Source organism: Solea senegalensis, linkage group LG1, assembly GCF_019176455.1.
Source record: "Solea senegalensis isolate Sse05_10M linkage group LG1, IFAPA_SoseM_1, whole genome shotgun sequence".
Classification (NCBI taxonomy): Eukaryota; Metazoa; Chordata; class Actinopteri; order Pleuronectiformes; family Soleidae; genus Solea; species Solea senegalensis.
Window position 1 is genome coordinate 1693733 of NC_058021.1, and position 20227 is coordinate 1713959.

At 40.9% G+C, this 20227-nt stretch overlaps 1 protein-coding gene across 1 annotated transcript; it reads left to right on the forward strand.

Moving 5' to 3' along the window:
- Positions 1 to 1000: 1000 nt before the first annotated feature.
- blvra (biliverdin reductase A) lies at positions 1001 to 16731 on the forward strand. The gene is made up of 7 exons (XM_044045035.1): positions 1001 to 1146; positions 9160 to 9283; positions 10069 to 10188; positions 12894 to 12991; positions 13286 to 13393; positions 14548 to 14713; positions 16049 to 16731. The coding sequence occupies exons 2-7, from the start codon at positions 9165 to 9167 to the stop codon at positions 16302 to 16304; spliced, it is 867 nt and encodes a 288-aa protein (XP_043900970.1). The 5' UTR covers positions 1001 to 1146; positions 9160 to 9164; the 3' UTR covers positions 16305 to 16731.
- The last annotated feature ends 3496 nt before the right edge of the window (positions 16732 to 20227 follow it).

Below are 20227 nucleotides of genomic sequence, written 5' to 3' on the forward strand. Positions count from 1 at the left end.
GTTCTTTGTTTGTAACAGGGTCGAGGGTGAAGTTTTTCTCATTTGGGATGGCCTGCAGGATCAATAATGGGATGTGAAAATAGGAAGCCACAAATGGTGATATCATCTGTGGGAAAGAAAACAGGATGCAGGGGTATTTCAAAAGAGTCAATATACAAAGACAGTTGAATTTACAATTACAGCTTATATGTATATGATTTAATGTTGAATGTGACACATTTAATAACGTGTTAAATATAACCCAAAAATAAAAAAATATAGCCAACAAACATATGAAGTATTATGTCTGCGTCCCAGCCACACACACACACACACACACGGTGTTTACAAGAAGAGGAGGTGACCACACCCTGAGAACACAACACCATTTCAGAAAGACACTGTAAAGATGATAAGTATTCAGACAGGAGAGCAAGGAAACTGAACATGCATCAAATTCAACTGTTCCTTTTTCTAACTGCACTGTGTTCTTCCAGATAAACCCACATTTGAAAATGTGTACTCGGGACATTGTGTGGACATGGACAACATTGTGCATTGTGGTGTAACCAAACATCTATCTGTCTGTCTGTCAGTCTGATGTTTATAGAGTGTTTTATATTTACTATATGTATTTTAAGTCCTGGTCAGTATGTTATATTATTATTTATTATTCTAACTATATATTATCAGTAGAATGGTGAGGTTTTTCTGTTCCATATTTTTTATTTTAAGTTTTATAGAGTTATACTTTATTGTAATGTATCATGCCTGAGCTGTTAATGATTGTTCAACAGCTCAGGCATGACACAAACATAAACAAAAACAAACACACAAAATGCAATGCAACAAAGTTGTTACGACACAAATGATACAACAGAAATAGAGAACTACAGTTGGGGTGATGAATGAATGTGATCTTCTTACTGGCTTTGCTTTTATTTTCCATTTATCGCACTTCAACATTTCAACACTGACTGTGAGGCTTATAAAAGCAGCTCCGCCCCTCCGCCTGTCCCACCCGTGCAGAGTATGAAGCGCACCTCCGTGTCGCTGCGGCTCGCAGAGTGAAACAGTGTCAGAGTGAAAACAGCTTCTCCTGCTTCTGTCTTTGCTGTGGATCGTGTCGCGGCTGCTCGATCGATCTGTGTGTGCGGCGGAAAGCAGGTATGTGCCGCAGTCAGAGGTTAAAGGTCGGACTTTGGAGCGGTCCTCGTGCCAACACAACAGAGCAGCACGAGGCACTCTGTGTGACGTCATACCTTTACGCCATGATTACATAACATCTGATGTGGAGGATAAAGCGGAGGGAAATGGGTGGATGGATAACACGTTTGACGTGTTTGAATAGTGTCAGGGTGTATTCCATCCTTGTTAGCAGTGTTTACTGCAGATACAGAAGGATCACTCACTGACTGTGCTGCTGTATAAGATTTTTTCCAAACTTTTAGTAAAGATTTATGTGTTAGAGTCATACTGAAGAAGCAAGTGTCATGTTTCCACTGTACAGTTAAAGCACGGCTCGGCACAGCCCGGCGTGATTCTGGTACTGGTACTTTTTTAGTACCTGCCCTAGGGTGACCACCTGTCCCGCTTTACGTTGTACTGTAGGGGAGACTTGGGGTAAGATGAGCCATTTTTCATAGTTAGGATCACTACATCAAGGCAATCATAGTTTTGTCACTAACTAATATATCTGCATATACTGCAGGATGTTGTGCATCCTTTCAAACAAACAGAATGAGTGTAAACATAACTGCTTCGATAATATAGCATGTCCAAGAAAAGTGGTCTTGTGGCTCAACATACCCCGTGTATGGGGTAAGTTGAGCCCTATGCCTATCCCCCCCACCTCCCTCCTTAAATAGTCAGCAGTCACTTCTTCACATTCATGTGTATTTTGTTTATTATACATAATGTTTGGCAAGTTCAGACTCCATGCCATCTGAGAGAATCCTTTTAGCCTCTGCTACTCCATCATAGCCTGTCTTTTTCAAAGGTACATTTTCTTTTTTGTCAATGTATCTCGTCAGTGTCATTCTGTCTATTTTGGCATCCTTTGCTGCTGCTCCAATAGACTTCCCTTCTCTCACTTCACTGGTGGCTCTTTCAAGAACATCAGTGGTGGCTCCCCTGCTTGTGTTGCGCTTATATACACGAGGCATGATCTCCACCTCATAAAATGGTGCACTTTTATGCTATGTTTATGACCTTGTGTTGTAGCACATAGATACCACAATTGATGTATAAAACACATTTAAAATGGTCTGTTTTGGTCTAAACACAGTTGAAACGTATGAAAGACTAAATTCACTTTCAAGAGTGAAAAATGTTTTTTTGGAAATAAATGTCTAACCACTTTACCCATGTGGTTCATACCTTCACAGACTCCATTAAATGATGCCTTCCTCCTAAATATTTGGTCACATGATCAATGTTTTTTACCGTTTCCTAGCAACAAGGGGTGGCTCAACTTACCCTTTGGCTCAACTTACCCCAGTCTCCCCTACAGCAATTTTACCCTTTGTCCCGCCTCACACAAGCATCTGTCCTGCTTTTTCATTCCACCCTCAAATAAATACACAGATACGTCCATTAGGTGTACTGTTAACGTATGTCCAACAGAGGAGAGTAATAAAAGCGGTAGTCGATATGATAGTCGATAGGCTGAGACGATCAAACTGTTGACTGGTAAACAAACTCCTCCTCAACATAGTCAACAATCTCAAACTGGAGAGCGCACTGTTCGGTCAGGTTAAGTAATCTAAGAATCTTAATCTAAGAAAAAGAGAAGATGCACTTTTAATAGCGAATGGACCGCAACATACTCTTGGTTAAGCCCTGCAGATGGCGAAGCAGAGAGAGCAGTTTTTCTGTGGAGAATACAACGTCAAGTGACATGGTGCATGTGAGTCCGACAGAAAAAAAGCACATCATCAAGAAACATGCAAATCAGTGCAATCGTTTTTTCAAAAAAAACAAATGACCCACAGGCTGACAAAGTTTCGGCAGCAGAAGTGACGAGCATCTCTCATGCCGTACATCACACACATTCATGTCGCTCTACCAACTGCAGTAACAAGGTAGCCCCAGTCATTTTTCCACATTCTGAAATAGCTAAGAAAATGTCGTGTGGCCGCACCAAAGCAGCATCTATTGTAACAGATGTCCTTGCTCCAGTCTCAGTGGAAAAATGTATAGAAGAACTGACATCACCCATGCTCGTGGGTGGAACGCGCACACCGTTTTTTTTCAGTGGCGTCTGATGCTTCTAACCACGGCAGCACCAAGCTTTTCCCCTTGGCAGTGAGATACTTGACCCCAGAGCTTGGGTTAAAGCAGGAGTGCCCAACCAGTCGATCGCGTTCTACTGGTAGATCGCAGACTGATCCCAAGTTGACCGCGAGGGGTGTTGGAATAGATAAAAAAATTTTTTTGGGTGTGTTATGCGGCGTTGGCAAAGAAAGGGAACCTGGAGCGGCTTTTTAAAACAGTACACGGGAGCTACAAGAGGGATTTCCCTACAAAAACGCCTTTATTATTCTGTTTGGTTGATATTAAGGTCAGTTGCACACACATTATCCCTCATGCACACCTTACACTACTGACTGCACTGATATTCACACTATATTTATATAGTAGTATTACATATAGTAATTATATAGTAAATATTTCGTAATTTGACTTTTGTTCAATAAATGACTTCGTTAAGTGGTGTATCTCACATACTTGTCATGCCTTTAGAGTCAGGGTGTGACAGAGGTTAGTTACTGCATGCTGGAAACGATGTGTGTGGGTTTGCAATGTTGACACTGGACAGGTAGATCTCGGGAGGTTGGCTACTTGAAAAGCAGATCATGGGTCAAAAAAGGTTGGGCACCCCTGGGTTAAAGAAGAGCGTTGTTGATTTTTACGAGGATAGCGCAGAGACGTCAGAATCAATTCACCGCCAGATTACTAACGAACTGAAAGAGAATGGCCGAAGACTGGAGATGATCTCTGCTTACACTGCTCATAACGCTAGTGTGAATTATGAAAAGTTCAAATCTGTTTATCAGAAGCTGAAGGCAGACAATGCTGGCGTTATCAATTCAATTAAATTCAATTCAATTTTATTTGTATAGCGCCAAATCACATACAATAACATACATTATCCCAAGGCACTGTACATAGACAACATCAAGGAGAGCAGAGAACCCCAACAGTTCACACAATGAGCAAGCACTAGGCATCAGTGGAGAGAAAAAACTCCCTCATAACTAAGAGATGGTCCAGGTTTCCCTGAACCAGCTCTAACTATAAGCTTTATCAAAAAGGAAAGTTTTAAGTTTAACTTTAAATACAGAGAGAGGCTCCGCCTCCCGAACTATCATTGGAAGCTGGTTCCACAGGAGAGGAGCCTGGTAACTAAAGGCTCTGCCTCCCATTCTACTCTTACAGACTCTGGGAACCACAAGTAAACCTGTATTTTGTGACCTAAGTGGTCTATTAGGGTGATAGGGTAAGACTAGGTCTTTCAGGTATGAAGGGGCCTGACCATTAAGTGCTTTGTACGTGAGGAGGAGGATTTTAAATTTAATTCTAAACTGTACGGGGAGCCAGTGTAGAGAAGCTAACACTGGAGTTATATGGTCTCTCTTTCTAGTTCCTGTCAGAACTCGTGCTGCAGCATTTTGAATTAACTGAAGGGTTCTAACACACTTGTTGGAACATCCTGATAATAAGGAGTTACAGTAATCTAATCTAGATGTAACAAAAGCATGAACTAGTTTTTCAGTATCCTGTAAAGACAGAATGTTTCTAATTTTCATAATGTTCCGCAGGTGGAAGAAGGCTGTTCTGGAAATTAGTTTTATGTGTGACTCAAAAGACATTTCCTGGTCAAAAGTAACTCCAAGGTTCCTCACAGTGGAACTGGAAGCCAGGGTGATGTCATCTAAAGTGACAATGTGATCAGAAAGTTTTTCTCTGAGGTGTTTAGGGCCGAGTATAACGACCTCAGTTTTTTCTGAGTTTAAAAGTAGAAAGTTACAGGTCATCCAGGACTTAATGTCTCTGAGACATTCCTGGAGTTGAACAACCTGATTTATTTCATCCGACCTCATCAATAGATATAGCTGTGTGTCATCTGCATAACAATGAAAGTGTATGTTATGCTTTCTAATAATGTTCCCTAGAGGAAGCATATATAAGGTAAAAAAGTATAGGCCCAAGCACTGAGCCTTGTGGAACTCCACAATTAACTTTTGTTTGTAGTGAGGCTTTATCATTAACATGAACAAACTGGAATCTATCAGATAAGTATGATTTAAACCAGCAGAGGGCAGCACCTGTAATACCAAGAGTCTGCTCCAATCTCTGCAGTAGAATATCATGATCAATGGTGTCAAATGCAGCACTAAGATCTAACAGGACAAGTAAAGAAACTAGACCATTATCTGACGCCAAGAGAAGATCATTACTAACTTTAACTAGTGCTGTTTCTGTGCTATGGTTTAATCTAAAACCTGACTGAAAATCTTCAAACAGGCCATTAATGCGCAAATATTCACATAATTGACTAGCAACTGCCTTTTCTAAGAATTTAGAGACAAAGGGAAGATTAGATATAGGTCAGTAATTAGCTAAAATATCTGGGTCAAGGGTCGCTTTTTTTAGAAGGGGTTTAATAACTACTACTTTAAACGTTTGGGGCATATATCCAGTTAATAAGGATAGATTAATTTGAGTTAATATAGAGTTGTTAATTAAAGGAAACACATCTTTAAACAGTTTGGTGGGGATAGGATCTAACTGACAGGTTGATGGCTTAGATGATGAAACTAATGATGTTAACTCAGTTAAAGGAATAGATGGTTCAGTGGAGCTGTGGCTCTGTGTCAGCCTGGCTACAGTGCTGAAAAGAAATCTATGATTATTCGTATTTTCTTCAATTAGAGAAGAATAATAGGCAACTCTTTTTTGTAAGCTACAAAACCATCTTTCCAGGCTATATGAAGTTCCTCTAGGTTACTGGAACGCCATTTTCTTTCTAATCTACGTAACGTCTGTTTAAGAGCACGAGTATTGGAGTTAAACCATGGTGCTCGTCTCATCTGATTCACCACTTTTTCAGAGGCGTATTTCTTATTTATGTTACTGTAGCTCATTATTGAACAGTTAAATGTGAGTAAATAATGATCAGTAAGGAGAGGGTTTTGAGGAACTATGTTTAAGTTATCAATATCAATACCATAAGTTAAAACAAGATCGAGGGTGTGATTAAGGCAATGAGTTGGTTCATTTACGTGTTGAATAAAACCTATTGATTCCAACAGCGAGTTAAATGCGCAGCTAAGACTATCACGGTCAACATCTACATGGATGTTGAAATCTCCTACAATTATGATTTGATCTGTTTTAAGCACCAACTCAGATAAGAACTCAGAGAACTCTGATAGGAACTCTGAATAAGGTGCAGGTGGACGATAAACTGTGACTATTATAATTGGTTTCTGTGATTTACAACTAGGATGAGATAGATTAAGAATAAGGCTTTCGAACGATGAATATCCTGGTTTGGGCTTGGGATTGATTAATAATCTAGTATTAAAAATGGCTGCTACTCCTCCTCCTCGGCCTGAGCTTCTAGGAATATGGGTATTAGCATGAGTGGGTGGAGTTGATTCATTTAGACTGACGTAATCGTCTTCATGTAACCAAGTTTCAGTTACACAGAATAAATCAATACAATTGTCAGAGATAAGATCATTTATTAAAACAGATTTTGAGGAGAGAGACCTTATATTTAATAGTCCACATTTGAAAGTGGTATTATTTGACTCTATTTTATTGTTGGTATTAATCTTTATTAAGTTAGAATGTCTAACTCCTCTTCTGTTTGTTATTGGTTTATTTATTTTAGTTTTTACTTTAGTAGGTCGAGGGGCAGACACAGTCTCTATGGGGTTTTTAATAGGTGACTGCTCGAAAAGAAGCACAGAGAAGCATGAAAGACTGAAACTCTGTGTCCTGGTCTCAACTCTGGATTGTCATGGGTTTCTTATAAAATGCCCTAAGCTGCTAGATAAGAGAGCTGCTCCATCCAAAGTGGGATGGACGCCGTCTCTCCGCATGAGACCAGGTTTCCCCCAGAAGTTTTGCCAGTTATCTAAAAACCCAATGTTGTTTTCTGGACACCACCTCCAGAGGCTATCAAGGCTAATTGTATGGCTCATGTCGTGCATAATTGTGCGAAATATGCTGGAGACATCGAATGTACAACTAACAAGATTTACAGACTCATCATCTGCAAAGCGCACTGAAGAACTGAAATCATTGTTTGAATTTGTGGCTCAAGACTATCATGCTGTACTGAGGCATGTACCTACAAGATGGCTAAGTATATGGCCTGCTGTCTCAAGGCTTCATGTCAGCTGGCCTGCAGTGAAGGCCTACTTTCTGTCATTAGGAGAGGAACATTGTCCAAGGATGCTATGGAAGTTTTTTAAAAAGGATCAACACGGTGATGGGCTCCCTCTTCAGCTACTTCCTCCATAATGCACTGAAGATATTCCATGATGTTATACTGCTGTTGGAGTCTGTGAGTTATATGACTTTCTCTCCACTCTTCAGAGAAAGCTCCAGCAGTGGCAGCCAGACTCCTTTTTTGGAGTAGAAACCAGTGCACGTCTCCTACAGTTTCCAGACTGTGAAGCAATAGCAATCAAGCAGGACTTCTCTAATTTCTACAGTACTTCACTCAACTACCTTGACAAATGGTATGACTTCTCAGACAGCAACTTTCACAAGCATGTGACTGATTGTTAGGACTTAAGAGTGAATTCACATCCTCCCATCTCTGTGATGTGGTGAAGATCCTCCAGGTGAGAGATAAGCAGGAGGGAGGTTGTAAAGAGAACAGTGGTCAACTTTGCTCCAAGGTACAAACAAATCAAATTTAACTGTACTTGGATCCTTTCTCTTTAGCATCCCTGTGACAAATGCACATGTGGAAAGAGTGTTTTCACTGATGACTGCAGCTTGGACTGACCAACGAAACCGGTGCTCTGTGGATTTTATCAAGAGTGAGATTCAAGTCAAGAGCAACTTTGGATGTAGCTGCACAGAGTTCTACAGCTATGCATTGAAAGAGAAAACTCTCCTGGATGCAGTACGGTCAGACAAAAAGTATAAATTCAAGAAGAACAACAATTAAGGTCAAATGAACATTCGTAAATGTGTACAATTTCGGATATACATTTGTGCTTCTCTTGCTACAGTAGATTGGTTTTTATTTGGTTGGTTTGCTGCTACCCATGAGTTTCAGAAAAGTGCTATCCATGGTGCTGGGGAATGCTATTGGCCTGCTACAATCTGGATTGTGTTGACACTGAGGCGAAATATGTGTCTGCTTGATTGGAAGATTTTTTCTTTTTTTTATCCCAGAGAGCCATTCTCTCTTTTATTTTAAGGTGAATTTGATTCACTGAGAGCATTCTTTTAGTTGCATAATGCCTGGTCCTTTGGACAGTTTTGGGACTAATTTGATAGTCCCAATAAAGACGAGGTGTTTTGTCTTTTATAGGCCTAAAGAAACTTTGGGTTATATTTTGGGTCAGGTAGTGTCTTAATCTTTTGTTCGGTGGGTTTAAAAAATCCCACCAAGAAAAATGTTTCTTGGTAAATTAGATAGACAATATATCTTAAGTTTAAATTTATTACGTCTGTCCCACTTTACCATACTACTTGTCCCACATTTTGTATGACCGGCGGTGGTCACCCTAACCTGCACTGATGAGGTTCCAAGCAGCTGAGCCACTGATTGGTAGAGCTGGAAGAGCCCTGACAGTCCAACACGACACCAGAATCAAACCACACGATGCCGTAAAAAGACGTAAAAATCCAGAAAAAACACATGTTCATATCCAACATTTCGCAAGGAAATTTCTAAAATCCTAATCTTTAACAGAAGAGTCTGGCGTATTTAGTGACAGCACGTGAGCTGAATCACAACCTCCTTCCACCGTGTTTTAACTCTCATGATCATAATATGTCCCTAGAAGGTTCTTGACACAAGCAGTATTTTTTATTTTTTATTTTTACATCATTTTTTACAATTATTGTTAAATGAATTATATTAAGCAATATTATGAACATGACAATACTGTTCCATCCCTCCCTCTGATGTTTGTTTCTCAGTCAGTATGTCTGGAGCTGTGGTGGTTGGCCTTGGCATAGCAGGCGGCGTGAGGATCAGAGACATGTTAGCTCCATTGGCTGGAAGTCCTGCAGAGAAGCTCCAAGTCAGAGGATTTGTATCCAGGTAACACACTAACACATCAATCTCCATTCATGTGGACAGCCTAAACAAAGCATTATCCCTGACCTTAACGATAACCAGGTAATGACTAACCATAACCTTGACTTAACCACAATTCAAATACTAGTCCTAAACTCAACCAGTTCCTCAGAAATTATGTTCTGCCTGAAGACCCGGTTTTAGTCTCTGTGAGGACGACTAGTCCTGACAAGGTCCAAATACACACACACACACACACACGCACACACACACACACACACACACACATACATACATGGAACCACTAAAAAAATGATGGTATCTGGAAGATTGGGTTTAACCTGAAGCAGTGACTCTGGAAACTCAAATGGAAACTGAATATGTAACCCTATAATACAGAACCTCTTATTTATGTTGGTACATATGTTCTTTGTGTCCCTGCTATATCTATTTACATGGTTTGCCTTATCAACAAATATGCAAAATGACTGTCTTTATTTCATGGTACAGGTCTGGTGGGTGGGGGGTGGTGGTGACTAGGGATTAGTTATTGTCTGTATTGTGTGTTTGTTGTGAAAATCTTAAATAAAAGTAAGTACAGTAAATGTCAGGTACTTTTAGACTTTTATTTAAGTCATATTCTAAAAGGTAACTTCTACCAAAGTCATTTTCTGCTAAGATACTTGTACGTTTACTCAAGTATCGCTTTCAAGTACTTTATGCAAGACGGGCTCTCACTGAGAGAATGTGGACGTGTGAGTGAACCTTGTAGCACGAGTGTAACGTGTTGTCTGTGTGTTTGTAACCAGGAGGAGTGTGGGCACTCATCAGGGAGTCAGTCAGATCTCCATGGAGGAGGCAGTGAGCAGAGAGGACATTCAGGCGGCCTTCATCTGCACTGAGAATGTGTCCCATGAGGACAACATCAGGTAATGTATAGCCCTGGCTCGCCACGGCACAGTTGGTTTTCCAATACAAAATAATACCTATAGTATCGCCTCAGCTAGCTTGGAACCTCACTAGAGCAGGTACTAAACCTCGCCTCGGCACCCTGCCATGCCGTGGCGAGGCGAGGCGAGAGGAAACGCTTGTTGGGTTTATTTTAACATATTTCTTCTACTGCTATTGTTTGTTTGTTGATTTGTTGTCTCCACCTCTCAGCAGAGGTGCAGACCACCCGTTACTTGGGTTCAAGTGGTGATACTGTGTAAGCAACGCAAGCTCGAGAGCTCTAGCGCCACCAACAGGACAAAGTTGGACATGCATGTATGTACATTAACTTTTGACTTGTTCATCCATTTTTCACAAACAATGTATCACTGGGGAACCCTTGGGCCAAGCCGAGTTCAACGCATCCTTAATGTTTTTTTCGGCCATATTTGATTTTCAGCCATCTTTGATTTGATCCATAACCTTTTAAAGGCTTCTCTTGTCACACATTTTGTGTAATCTTCTCAAAACATCGTTCAGATGATCTTCAGACCATGCCACACGAATGCATTCAACATCTTGAAATTCAAAGGCACTTGGCCGTGGCAGCCAATCAAACGTGACGTTGAGGTCACCAAACAGGAAGTAAGCCAATTTCTCTGCAACCCTTTAACATAGCTAACCAAACTTGGTACATAGATTCATGACATCATCCTGGGGATACCACAAAAAATGGTGACCTTTGACCTCTGGGGGCGCTGTGTTTAAACTGTTTACTTAAAGAAGACATATTATACCCTATTTCCCAAGTTAAAATAGTTCCCTGGTGTCCTAATGAACATGTCAGTGACATGCTTTGGTCAAAATACCATAACGATGAAGCACCATAGCAGTTCAATAACCCTGCTAAACCAGCCCCTTTCAGAATGCTCGGTTTTGTGCATGGTCCCTTTATATGCAAATGAGACATAGGCAAACACACACCCACTTCTTCCAGGGGGTTTCTGATTTGTCCTCTTTACAGCGCTCACTCGTTCAGCTTCTGTTCTCTCCACTCCATTCCTCTCCCCCTCCCTCCACTACTTCTCTGACAATATCAACATGGCAGCGTGCACGGGAAAACAGTGAGAGTGCCATCACAGGAAGAGACGTCCTACATAAGGATCGAGCCGAACACTGCCGAACTGTAAATCATTTGTAAAACACTTAGGGACAGCACCGCTGATCGTCACGGTCAATCGCCAGCGGCGAGCTGAATAAACTGCCGCTGTATGTGACTGTATCCGACTTTCAACACACAACAGTACACACACAACACACAAGTAACTTATATCCAGAAAAGCAACCTCATTTTAGAACTTAGAACTCTATGGTTGGTTCATGACTATTTTTAATATGGATTTGAACTTTCTTTTGGCATCCAGGCCTCCATCACTCCTTGTGGTCTCCAAGCACAAGCATTTGAACTGGATGGAACATGCTAACATCAGTTTCATAATTAATAAGTAATAGATCGACTGTGATATGATCACACTCACTGGGATTATAATGCTCCTATAGAGGTCAAAGTTCACCAAGTTATTTGTGCATCATCAGGATGGGGGTCTTAAGACTATGTGCCAAGTTTGGTTTGGATAAATAAAAACCTTGCAGAGCTATAAGCTAAATTCCTGTTTAACATCCCTCCAGAGGTCAAAGGTCACCAAATGATGATGTCATGAATCTATGTACCAAGTGTGGTTAAAATATGTTAAAGAAAATCTGGATCAAATCAAAGATGGCAGAAAATCAAATATGGCCGAAAAAACATTAAGGATGCATTGAACTTGGCAAGGGTTCCCCAGTGATGCGTTGTTTGTGAAAAGCAGATGAACAAGTCAAAAGTTGATGTACATACATGCATGTCCAACTTTGTCCTGTTGGTGGCACTAGAGCTCTCGAGCTTGCGTTGCTTACACAGTATCACCACTTGAACCCAAGTAACGGGTGGTCTGCTGTTAAATTATTACAATATTGGGGAATTATTACATTATCAGGACCTGCGAAATGAAGGATAACCTGATAATGTAATAACCTCCTGTTAATGTGATACTTTATTACATTATTGGTAAAAAGTGTATTACATTATTGGGAAATGCACTTTATTACATAATGGGGAAGTTATTACATTATCAGGTTTTATTACATTTTCAGTGGACTCAAGTGCACATTTTTATTACACTATCAGGAAATTATTTCAGGTTCTACAGGAGTTCTGTCCACACGGAGACGTTGTTTAGGACCTGAAACAGTATTTTTTACAAACGCCTCCCAGAGTGGGAAAATCTCCACTGGGCAGAAGTAACAAGAGTTACTGAGGTAAACCAGGCAGAAGTAGTCAAACTGAATCCTCACACTCAAGTTGACCAATCCTAGCTTCAGACTGAGCCTCAGACCCTCCCACCTAATAAGCATATGAAACAGAAATAAAAGAATAAATAAATGAGGAAATAATTAAATAAAGATCTACCATTACATTACAAATCACATTCATAAATACATGTATTAAATACATTTTTGTATTTATTATTTTTTTTATTTTATTTATTATTTTATTTATTTATTCATTTAATTCATTTCTTTCTTTATTTTATTATTATGGCATTCATTGTCCTCCATATTGCATTGCATTGAGCAGGAAAACACATTTGTTCTTTATCGACAGAGCTTTTCTGCAGGCAGGAAAACACGTGTGCGTCGAGTATCCGATGACCATGAGCTACAAGACCGCTGTGGAGCTGTGGGATTTGGCTCAGGACAAAGGTTATCATAATAATAATAATAACAATTTGATATTAATCTTATGTAATGTAATGAGAGAGAGCAACCCATTTATTTAAATGTTGCTTGTTTTTATAAATTATTTTAGATGATTCATATCTTCTTCTTCATAGCGCCCTCTATGGTGTTAGCATAAAAATTTCTCTCATGGCAAGTTTCTGACTGAGTTTAGTGACAAGTTTGTCGACTTAAAGACAAAGTCATTAACTCACAACTTTGCTCCATTTTACTGTCTGAAAACAAGTGTGTGTGTGTGTGTGTGTGTGTGTGTGTCAGGTGTGGTTCTCCATGAGGAACACATTGAGCTGCTGACAGGAGATTTCAAAGCACTGAAGAAGGAGGTGGAGGGTAAAAGCCTGCAGGAGGGCTCTCTGCACTTCACAGGTAAGTGTGGAACTTTGAACCCAGAGTTTTCCAACAAAAAGAAAGATACTTTATTTGTTGTTATTTTTAAACAGTCACAGCCATGTTTTACTAAGCTTTCGTCTTGCTCTAAGTAGATGAATGTTTGGTTTTCCTCATCAGGCTACTCTAGAAATGAATAATGTCATTAAATCATGGGATATGCAGAAATGTTGATAATACTGTGATGGTGATGAGCTGTGGATTATTGAATAGGTCTACTGTGCCCAGGCCCGAGGTTCTAGTTCTTCCAAACAAAACTAGCACAGGAAACAATGTACATTCCCATTGGCACAAATCAGACATGTTTTCCTGCTGAAAGAAACACACTCTGCCTGTGTCTATAACTAGGGGTGTCAAATTATCGCGTTAATTGCGATTAATTCATTAAAATTTAATCTCTAACTTTACAGTTTCTGTATGCGAGTTCTCAGCCCAACGAACGGGACATTTACATTTCAAAAACACCCCAACGGCACCGTTAACACAGGTAAAGTGATAGAAGGAGATAGCTTACCAAGTTTAGCCTACCACGTCAATGCAAAGCACCCAGTCGCGAGTGCAGCCACAGCTAACGATAGAAGACGTTAGCAGTATATCGAGCCATAGCAAAGCTCTTCACCAAACTAAACTGATTTGTATTTAATCTAATTATTTGGAGTTTGAAAAAAGAACACAGCGGAATGTAAATTCACGTTTGTTAAAGCAATAAATGACTCTATAAAGCCATTTATTTTGTTATATATCAATCGTTTGATCAGCCACAATAATGTAATAATTAATTTAAGTGAAAATTTAAACTTGAGGGCTTTTCTAAGTCATTTTTAGGTGCGATTTAAAAAATGAGATTAATTAGATCAATTAATTACATATCATAATTAATGAATCACAGCACTATCTATAAGCCCTTTTCCTCGTTTAGGTTATGTTTCCACTACAAAATAGTACCTACTCAACGTGGGCAAAGTCATCACTGCACGGCTACACGCGACACACACACACATACACACACGCACACAAACAAACAAAGTGACAGTGACTTGGAAATTTGCAATTGATGGAGATTAAATACATTTTCTAACAGTGTGTGTGTGTGTGTGTGCGTGTGCGTGTGTGCGTGCGTGCGTGTGTTGAAGGTGGACCTCTGAAACCTGGCTTTGGTTTCCCATCATTCAGCGGAATCTCTCGCCTCACCTGGTTGGTTGAGTTGTTTGGTGAGCTGGTCGTGACCGCAGCCGCCCTAGAGGATGCCGTCAGTAACTACAGCAAGATGACAGCAAAGCTGCTGACACGGGATAACAGGTGAGAGTTCAACTCCACCCCTGGCTGATTGTACTCAATTCCATTGTAAGTCGCTTTGGATAAAAGCGTCTGCTAATTGACCTGTAATGTAATGTAATGTGAGAGAGTCTGTCAGAGATGGAAGCTGATCCACCGTGTTGACGTGTGTCCAAACTAAGAAGGAAAATATTTTGTGCTGACATGTTTCGGCCAAGCTGTCAAAAGCATAAAAATGTCAACATTACAAATGAATGATAATTGTGCAAGTAAATAGAAATCTGAAGAGGCCAACTGAGCAGAACTGTACTCAAAATATACTGACCAAAACATGACACTGCCTCAACAAACTGAAAGGGGACATACTATTGCGGCTGATCGTACCATCATAGAAAGCACACTCTAACCAAAGAACCACAAATTCCCCCGTTTGCTAGATCAGCTCTTGATTTGACTCAGTTCCAGGGCCTCTGCATTTCATCTGCAAGGTTCTGCCCTTAGCCACATCTTTTGGCCAAACCAGGTAGCAGGACTGGACTTCAGACATTAGAAATGAATTAACACAACCACAACATTCTCCGGAGAAGCCGAGCGCACCAGCTGATCTAGATGCTAAACACCACTGCTCGTCAGTGTCTGTCTAAGATCTAAATCTAAACGCAGTTATTGAACTTCCTGTTCAACAAACATGTAGAGAAGCGAGGTTCACCTGCACCTGATGCTGTTCATCAGTGTCTGTACAGAATACTAACCTGAACACTGGTTTCCTGTGTCTTCCTGTTCATCAAACAGTTTCACCATGAGTGTCAGTTTGATGACATACTGTACACAAACACAGAGCCGGTTTGGCTGTAGTCCTGCTCTCTGTCTCCCTCTTTCTCCATCAGTGGTACTGCAGCCTCACAGCAGGAGTCTGCTCCTCTGTGTTCTTCTCGACTTCATTTCCTCATCTTTAGGAATTATAAATAAATAAAGTGTGTTTTCCAAAACAAAAACATCTCAGCTCGCTAGCAAACAGTTTATCACGACAAACCCCACAAACTCAAAGAAAATGGAAGTAGTCATTTTGTTTTTTGTCTGGTCAAAGCTTTTAGTCACCCAAACAGTCTTCAAGGTATTTAAACGACTCAAACGAATCTTTCCAAACCATCACTGATTTTACTCTTCATGTGTGAACACAGTGACGAGACATCATCTGCATGTATAACATCTTAAACATGATATTCACTGCTCTATCTTGCCAACAGCAATTTCTCCTTCACCAGTCACTTTGAAATCTTTTGTTCTGATCTCTGAAGATTGTTCCTCGTACAACCACACACAACACAACACAACAGCTGATTTGATATGTCTCTGCAGACCTCTGACGTGGATTGAGGAACGGGGACCAGGACTTCCCAGAGGCAAGAAAATCAACTTTCAGTTTGCCACCTGCTCTTTGACTCAGATACCTCCCTCAGCGGGGGGCACTGGGGGCCTCTTCATGCAGGACATGATCCACTTCTCCTGCAAGATTCTGGGACAAGTGGGCGTCGAAGACCTGCAGAGGGAGAAGATCCGTATCCTGCACTGCTTGGAGCTGGCAGAGAAGATACAAAATATCTGCCAGAAATAAACAGGGACGGCTCATTTTTGAATTTTTAATAGTTTTTAGCATATTTCAGCACAGGCTCTGTAAGTTGTGACGTTTAGTGAAGTATAACCAGTTTGACAAAGTGCAACTGATACATCCATCTCTCCTCTTCTCAGTCCTTTCATCCAAACTCTGTCCTCTGAACACAGGAAGTCGTCGTCTAAAGTGGAGCTAACTTGTGCTTTGTCGAAGAGAGACGACCACGACACACACTAGATTATTTTTATTTCAAACAAGTTAAACAACAACAAATAATCAACCTAAACATTAGAGTGTTGCATTGTGTGTAATGAATGAGAGCATGTTGGGTTACTGGCTTTTGTTTTATGTTTTTACTTTGCTTTTCCTCTTTGTAAGCGTTGGATTTAAATTATTCCTAAAACAATAAAATATAAATTACCTCCTCAAATGTGCACTACTTCTCAACTTGTCTTTCAATAATACTCTTATACTTGATCTCGCTGTGTAGTAGTGTAGTATAGTAGTGACTATTTATATTATATAGTGCTATCAAACAATTAAAATATTTAATCACGATTAATCCCATTAATGCCATGGTTAACTCGCGATAAATAGCAATTAATCACACATTTTTATCTATTCTAAATGTCCCTTGATTTCTTTTTTCCCATTATGAGAAACAGTCATACAGTATACCTCCCCCACCAACCAGTGGTGTGCTTGCAGTGTGCATAGTTCACTGTGATGAACAAGGATGTTGAGCCCCTTCATTTGTGAAGGACGCATGGCGATGACACTGTGTCTTTTTCCACAGTGTGGTTAACTGTAAGGAAACGATTGCATGCGGTCTAATATTTATCATTTTATTTTCATTCATCTGGCTTGCTTGAACTGAGGGTTTGAGGGTTTTTGTCCAGAATCTGAATTGGCAGATTATGTTGCTCAATGTGCTCTATATACCTTCCCTCTAATAAAGAAAATATTTTCTGTTGTGTGTTGTGTTTTTTTAGCACAAGTTGTGCCTTTTTCATGCCGTGACAGATTGCCAAGCAACAATCCCCATATAGTTTTTCATGTGCACGTCAATGATACCAGGACAGAGATATGGTTTTTTTTTCACCAACTACATCATCTGACAGGATTTTGCACGCAGGACACACCTCTTTTTATTCAATTTGAAGACTTCCCATATTTCTTTATCAATTTTTTAATATAAATATTAGCATTTTAGCTCAATAGCTTCCAGATCATGTGACCAAATGACTACAAATGAGTGCAGGGCCATAGTACTCACCTCTTTTTATTCCATTTTAATACTTACATGTTTTTTGTTTTTTTTGTTTTTCTTAATGTAAACAGCACAGCCTAAATGAAACCGCAGTACTCAAGAGCGATGGGTCGGACTTTGAACAAGCCGTGATCTTGCAGCTACCACTGGGTGCATAGGGCTGGAAATGTGGTGCAGGTGCACTATAACCACAAGAGGGCAGTGTTTACCACCAACTGAAGATGTCTTCAGTTTTATGGATGTTTGTTGAAGGAGACATATTATACCCTATTTCCCCAAGTTAAAATAGTTCCCTGGTGTCCTAATGAACATGTGTGTGACATGCTTTGGTCAAAATACCGTAAGGATGAAGCACCATAGCAGTTCAATAACCCTGCTAAACCCGCCCCTTTCAGAACGCTCGGTTTTGTGCCTGGTCCCTTTACATGCAAATGAGACACAGGCAAACACCCCCCCACTTCTTCCAGGGGGTTTCTGATTTGTCCTTTTTACTGCACTCACTTGCTCAGCTCCTGTTCCCTCCGCTCCATTCCTCTCCCCCTCCCTCCACTAGTTCTCTGACAATATCAACATGGCAGCATGCACGGAAAACAGTGCCGTCACAGGAAGAGACGTCCGAATCAAGGATCAAGCCGAACAGTGCCGACTGTAAATCAGTTAAAAACACTTAGGGACAGCACCACTGATCGCCACCACTGATCTCCAGTGGCGAGCTGCATAAACAGCTGCTGTATGTGACTGTATCAGACTGAGTCTGTGCTCCGGTCATGGAGGACATACTGAACAAATATTTTTAATTAGGATGTGTCAGAATGGTCAGAATGGTCAGTTGACCTTTTCCTAACAATGTGTGTGTTTGTACGTCGGTGAAATATGTTCGCTGACTAAATACGGCGACCGCTGGCCGCAGTCTGATGTGAAGTGGTGCGAACACGGCGAGTGTGCATTTGGACTATCTGGGTATCTCATAGGACTATTGGAGTTAAGCTAAGTATCACTTCTGTAGGTCTTTCTTATTTGGTTGCTATTTCATAAATTGCTATTGTATCTAGCTGGGTTGCTTGACTTTTGTGACTTTTGACTTGTCTGTTTAGTTAAGGTGAAAGGTTTTTAAAGATATTTTGTCTGCTAGGTCAAAGAGAAAGTTGTTATTGTTGCTGTTTTGACATAGTTTCTATTCAGCCATCACCATCACCAGGTAAGAAGTTTCACTGGCTACAGGGGAGTGGCCAACACAGCTGCAACCAATCAGCTTCACTGAAGTTTCATTGGCTACAGGGAGTGGCCACAAAGCTGCAACCAATCAGCACCTAATCAGGTGTCTTTTAAAAAGCAGCACTCACAAGGAGGCTAACGAGGCTAAGTACCTGTCTGCAAGTGTTTTCTACCTTTCACATATGTGCCTTTTTTCCATTCCTGTTCATGTTTCTTCTCATAGATATTACAAACCTCACAATCACTCACAGCATCACCGTAACCTGTCCTCACTTATCTATCCCACCCGCTCCACACACATCCAACACCTTTTTGCAAGACTGAGTTCATCTCCATCTTTGCTACTGGGCAATGCCTGGACTTCCTTGCTCTCACTGAGACTTGGATAACACCCTCCAACACAGCCACCCCTGCGGCGCTCTCCTCCGCCCACTCCTTCTCCCACACACCCAGATCCACTGGAAGAGGTGGTGGGACAGGTCTGCTCATCAACCCCAACTGGACTTTCTCTCTTTACCCACTGCCACACTTCTCTTCACAGTCGTTTGAATTTCATGCTGTAACTGTAACTCACCCAGTCAAACTAATCATTGTTGTCATCTACCGTCCAACAGGCCCATTGGGACACTTCTTGGAGGAACTAGATGTCCTCCTCTCAAACATCCCAGAAAATGGCCCACCACTTGTTCTTCTTGGTGACTTCAACATCCAGTCAGAGAAGTCATCCGATCTACTTCTTCTACTTTCGTCTCTTTCTCTCTCACTTGCTCCTTCTCCACCAACTCACAAAGCTGGCAACCACCTTGACCTCATCTTCACCAGAAACTGCTCCACCTCCGACCTCAAGGTAACTCCACTTCATGTCTCTGATCATTTCTTCATTTCCTACTCTCTCCCAATCTGATGATCTCATCAGATAGATAGATATTGCATTTGTCCGTCATAACATTCGCTCTCTCTCTCCCTCCTCTCTGTCCTCAACTGTTCTATTTGCACTTCCTTCAGCTGACTCCTTCTCCCTCATGCATCCCAACTCTGCCACAGACACCTTCCTCTCTACTCTGTCCTCCTCTATTGACTCTCTGTCCTCTTACTTCATGGCGGGTTCGTAAGTCCTTCCCAGCCCCGTGGTTGTCTGACTCGTGCTGAGAGAGCCACGATACAGGCAGCAGAAAGGAAATGGGAGGAAATCAAACCCTGACGACCTGCTTTCCTATCACTCTCTTCTCTCCACCTTCACAGCCTCTATCTCTGCAGCCAAACAATCTTTCTATCAGACTAAAATTCAATCCTCTTTCTCTAACCCCAAAAAACTTTTCTCGATCTTCTCTAACCTCCTTGACCCCCCCACTCCCCCTCTTCCCTCCTCCCTTCTACCAATTCACTTTGTCAACTACTTCACAAAAAGTAGATGACATTCGCTCTTCTTTCTCAACCCCAC

Excerpts from the sequence above, each read along its gene's own strand:
- blvra (XM_044045035.1), top strand. The coding sequence starts at position 9,165 with ATGTCTGGAGCTGTGGTGGTTGGCCTTGGCATAGCAGGCGGCGTGAGG. Across the intron at positions 9,284-10,068 it reads GTCAGAGGATTTGTATCCAG|GAGGAGTGTGGGCACTCATC; the intron begins GTAACACACTAA and ends GTTTGTAACCAG. Across the intron at positions 13,394-14,547 it reads GGGCTCTCTGCACTTCACAG|GTGGACCTCTGAAACCTGGC; the intron begins GTAAGTGTGGAA and ends CGTGTGTTGAAG.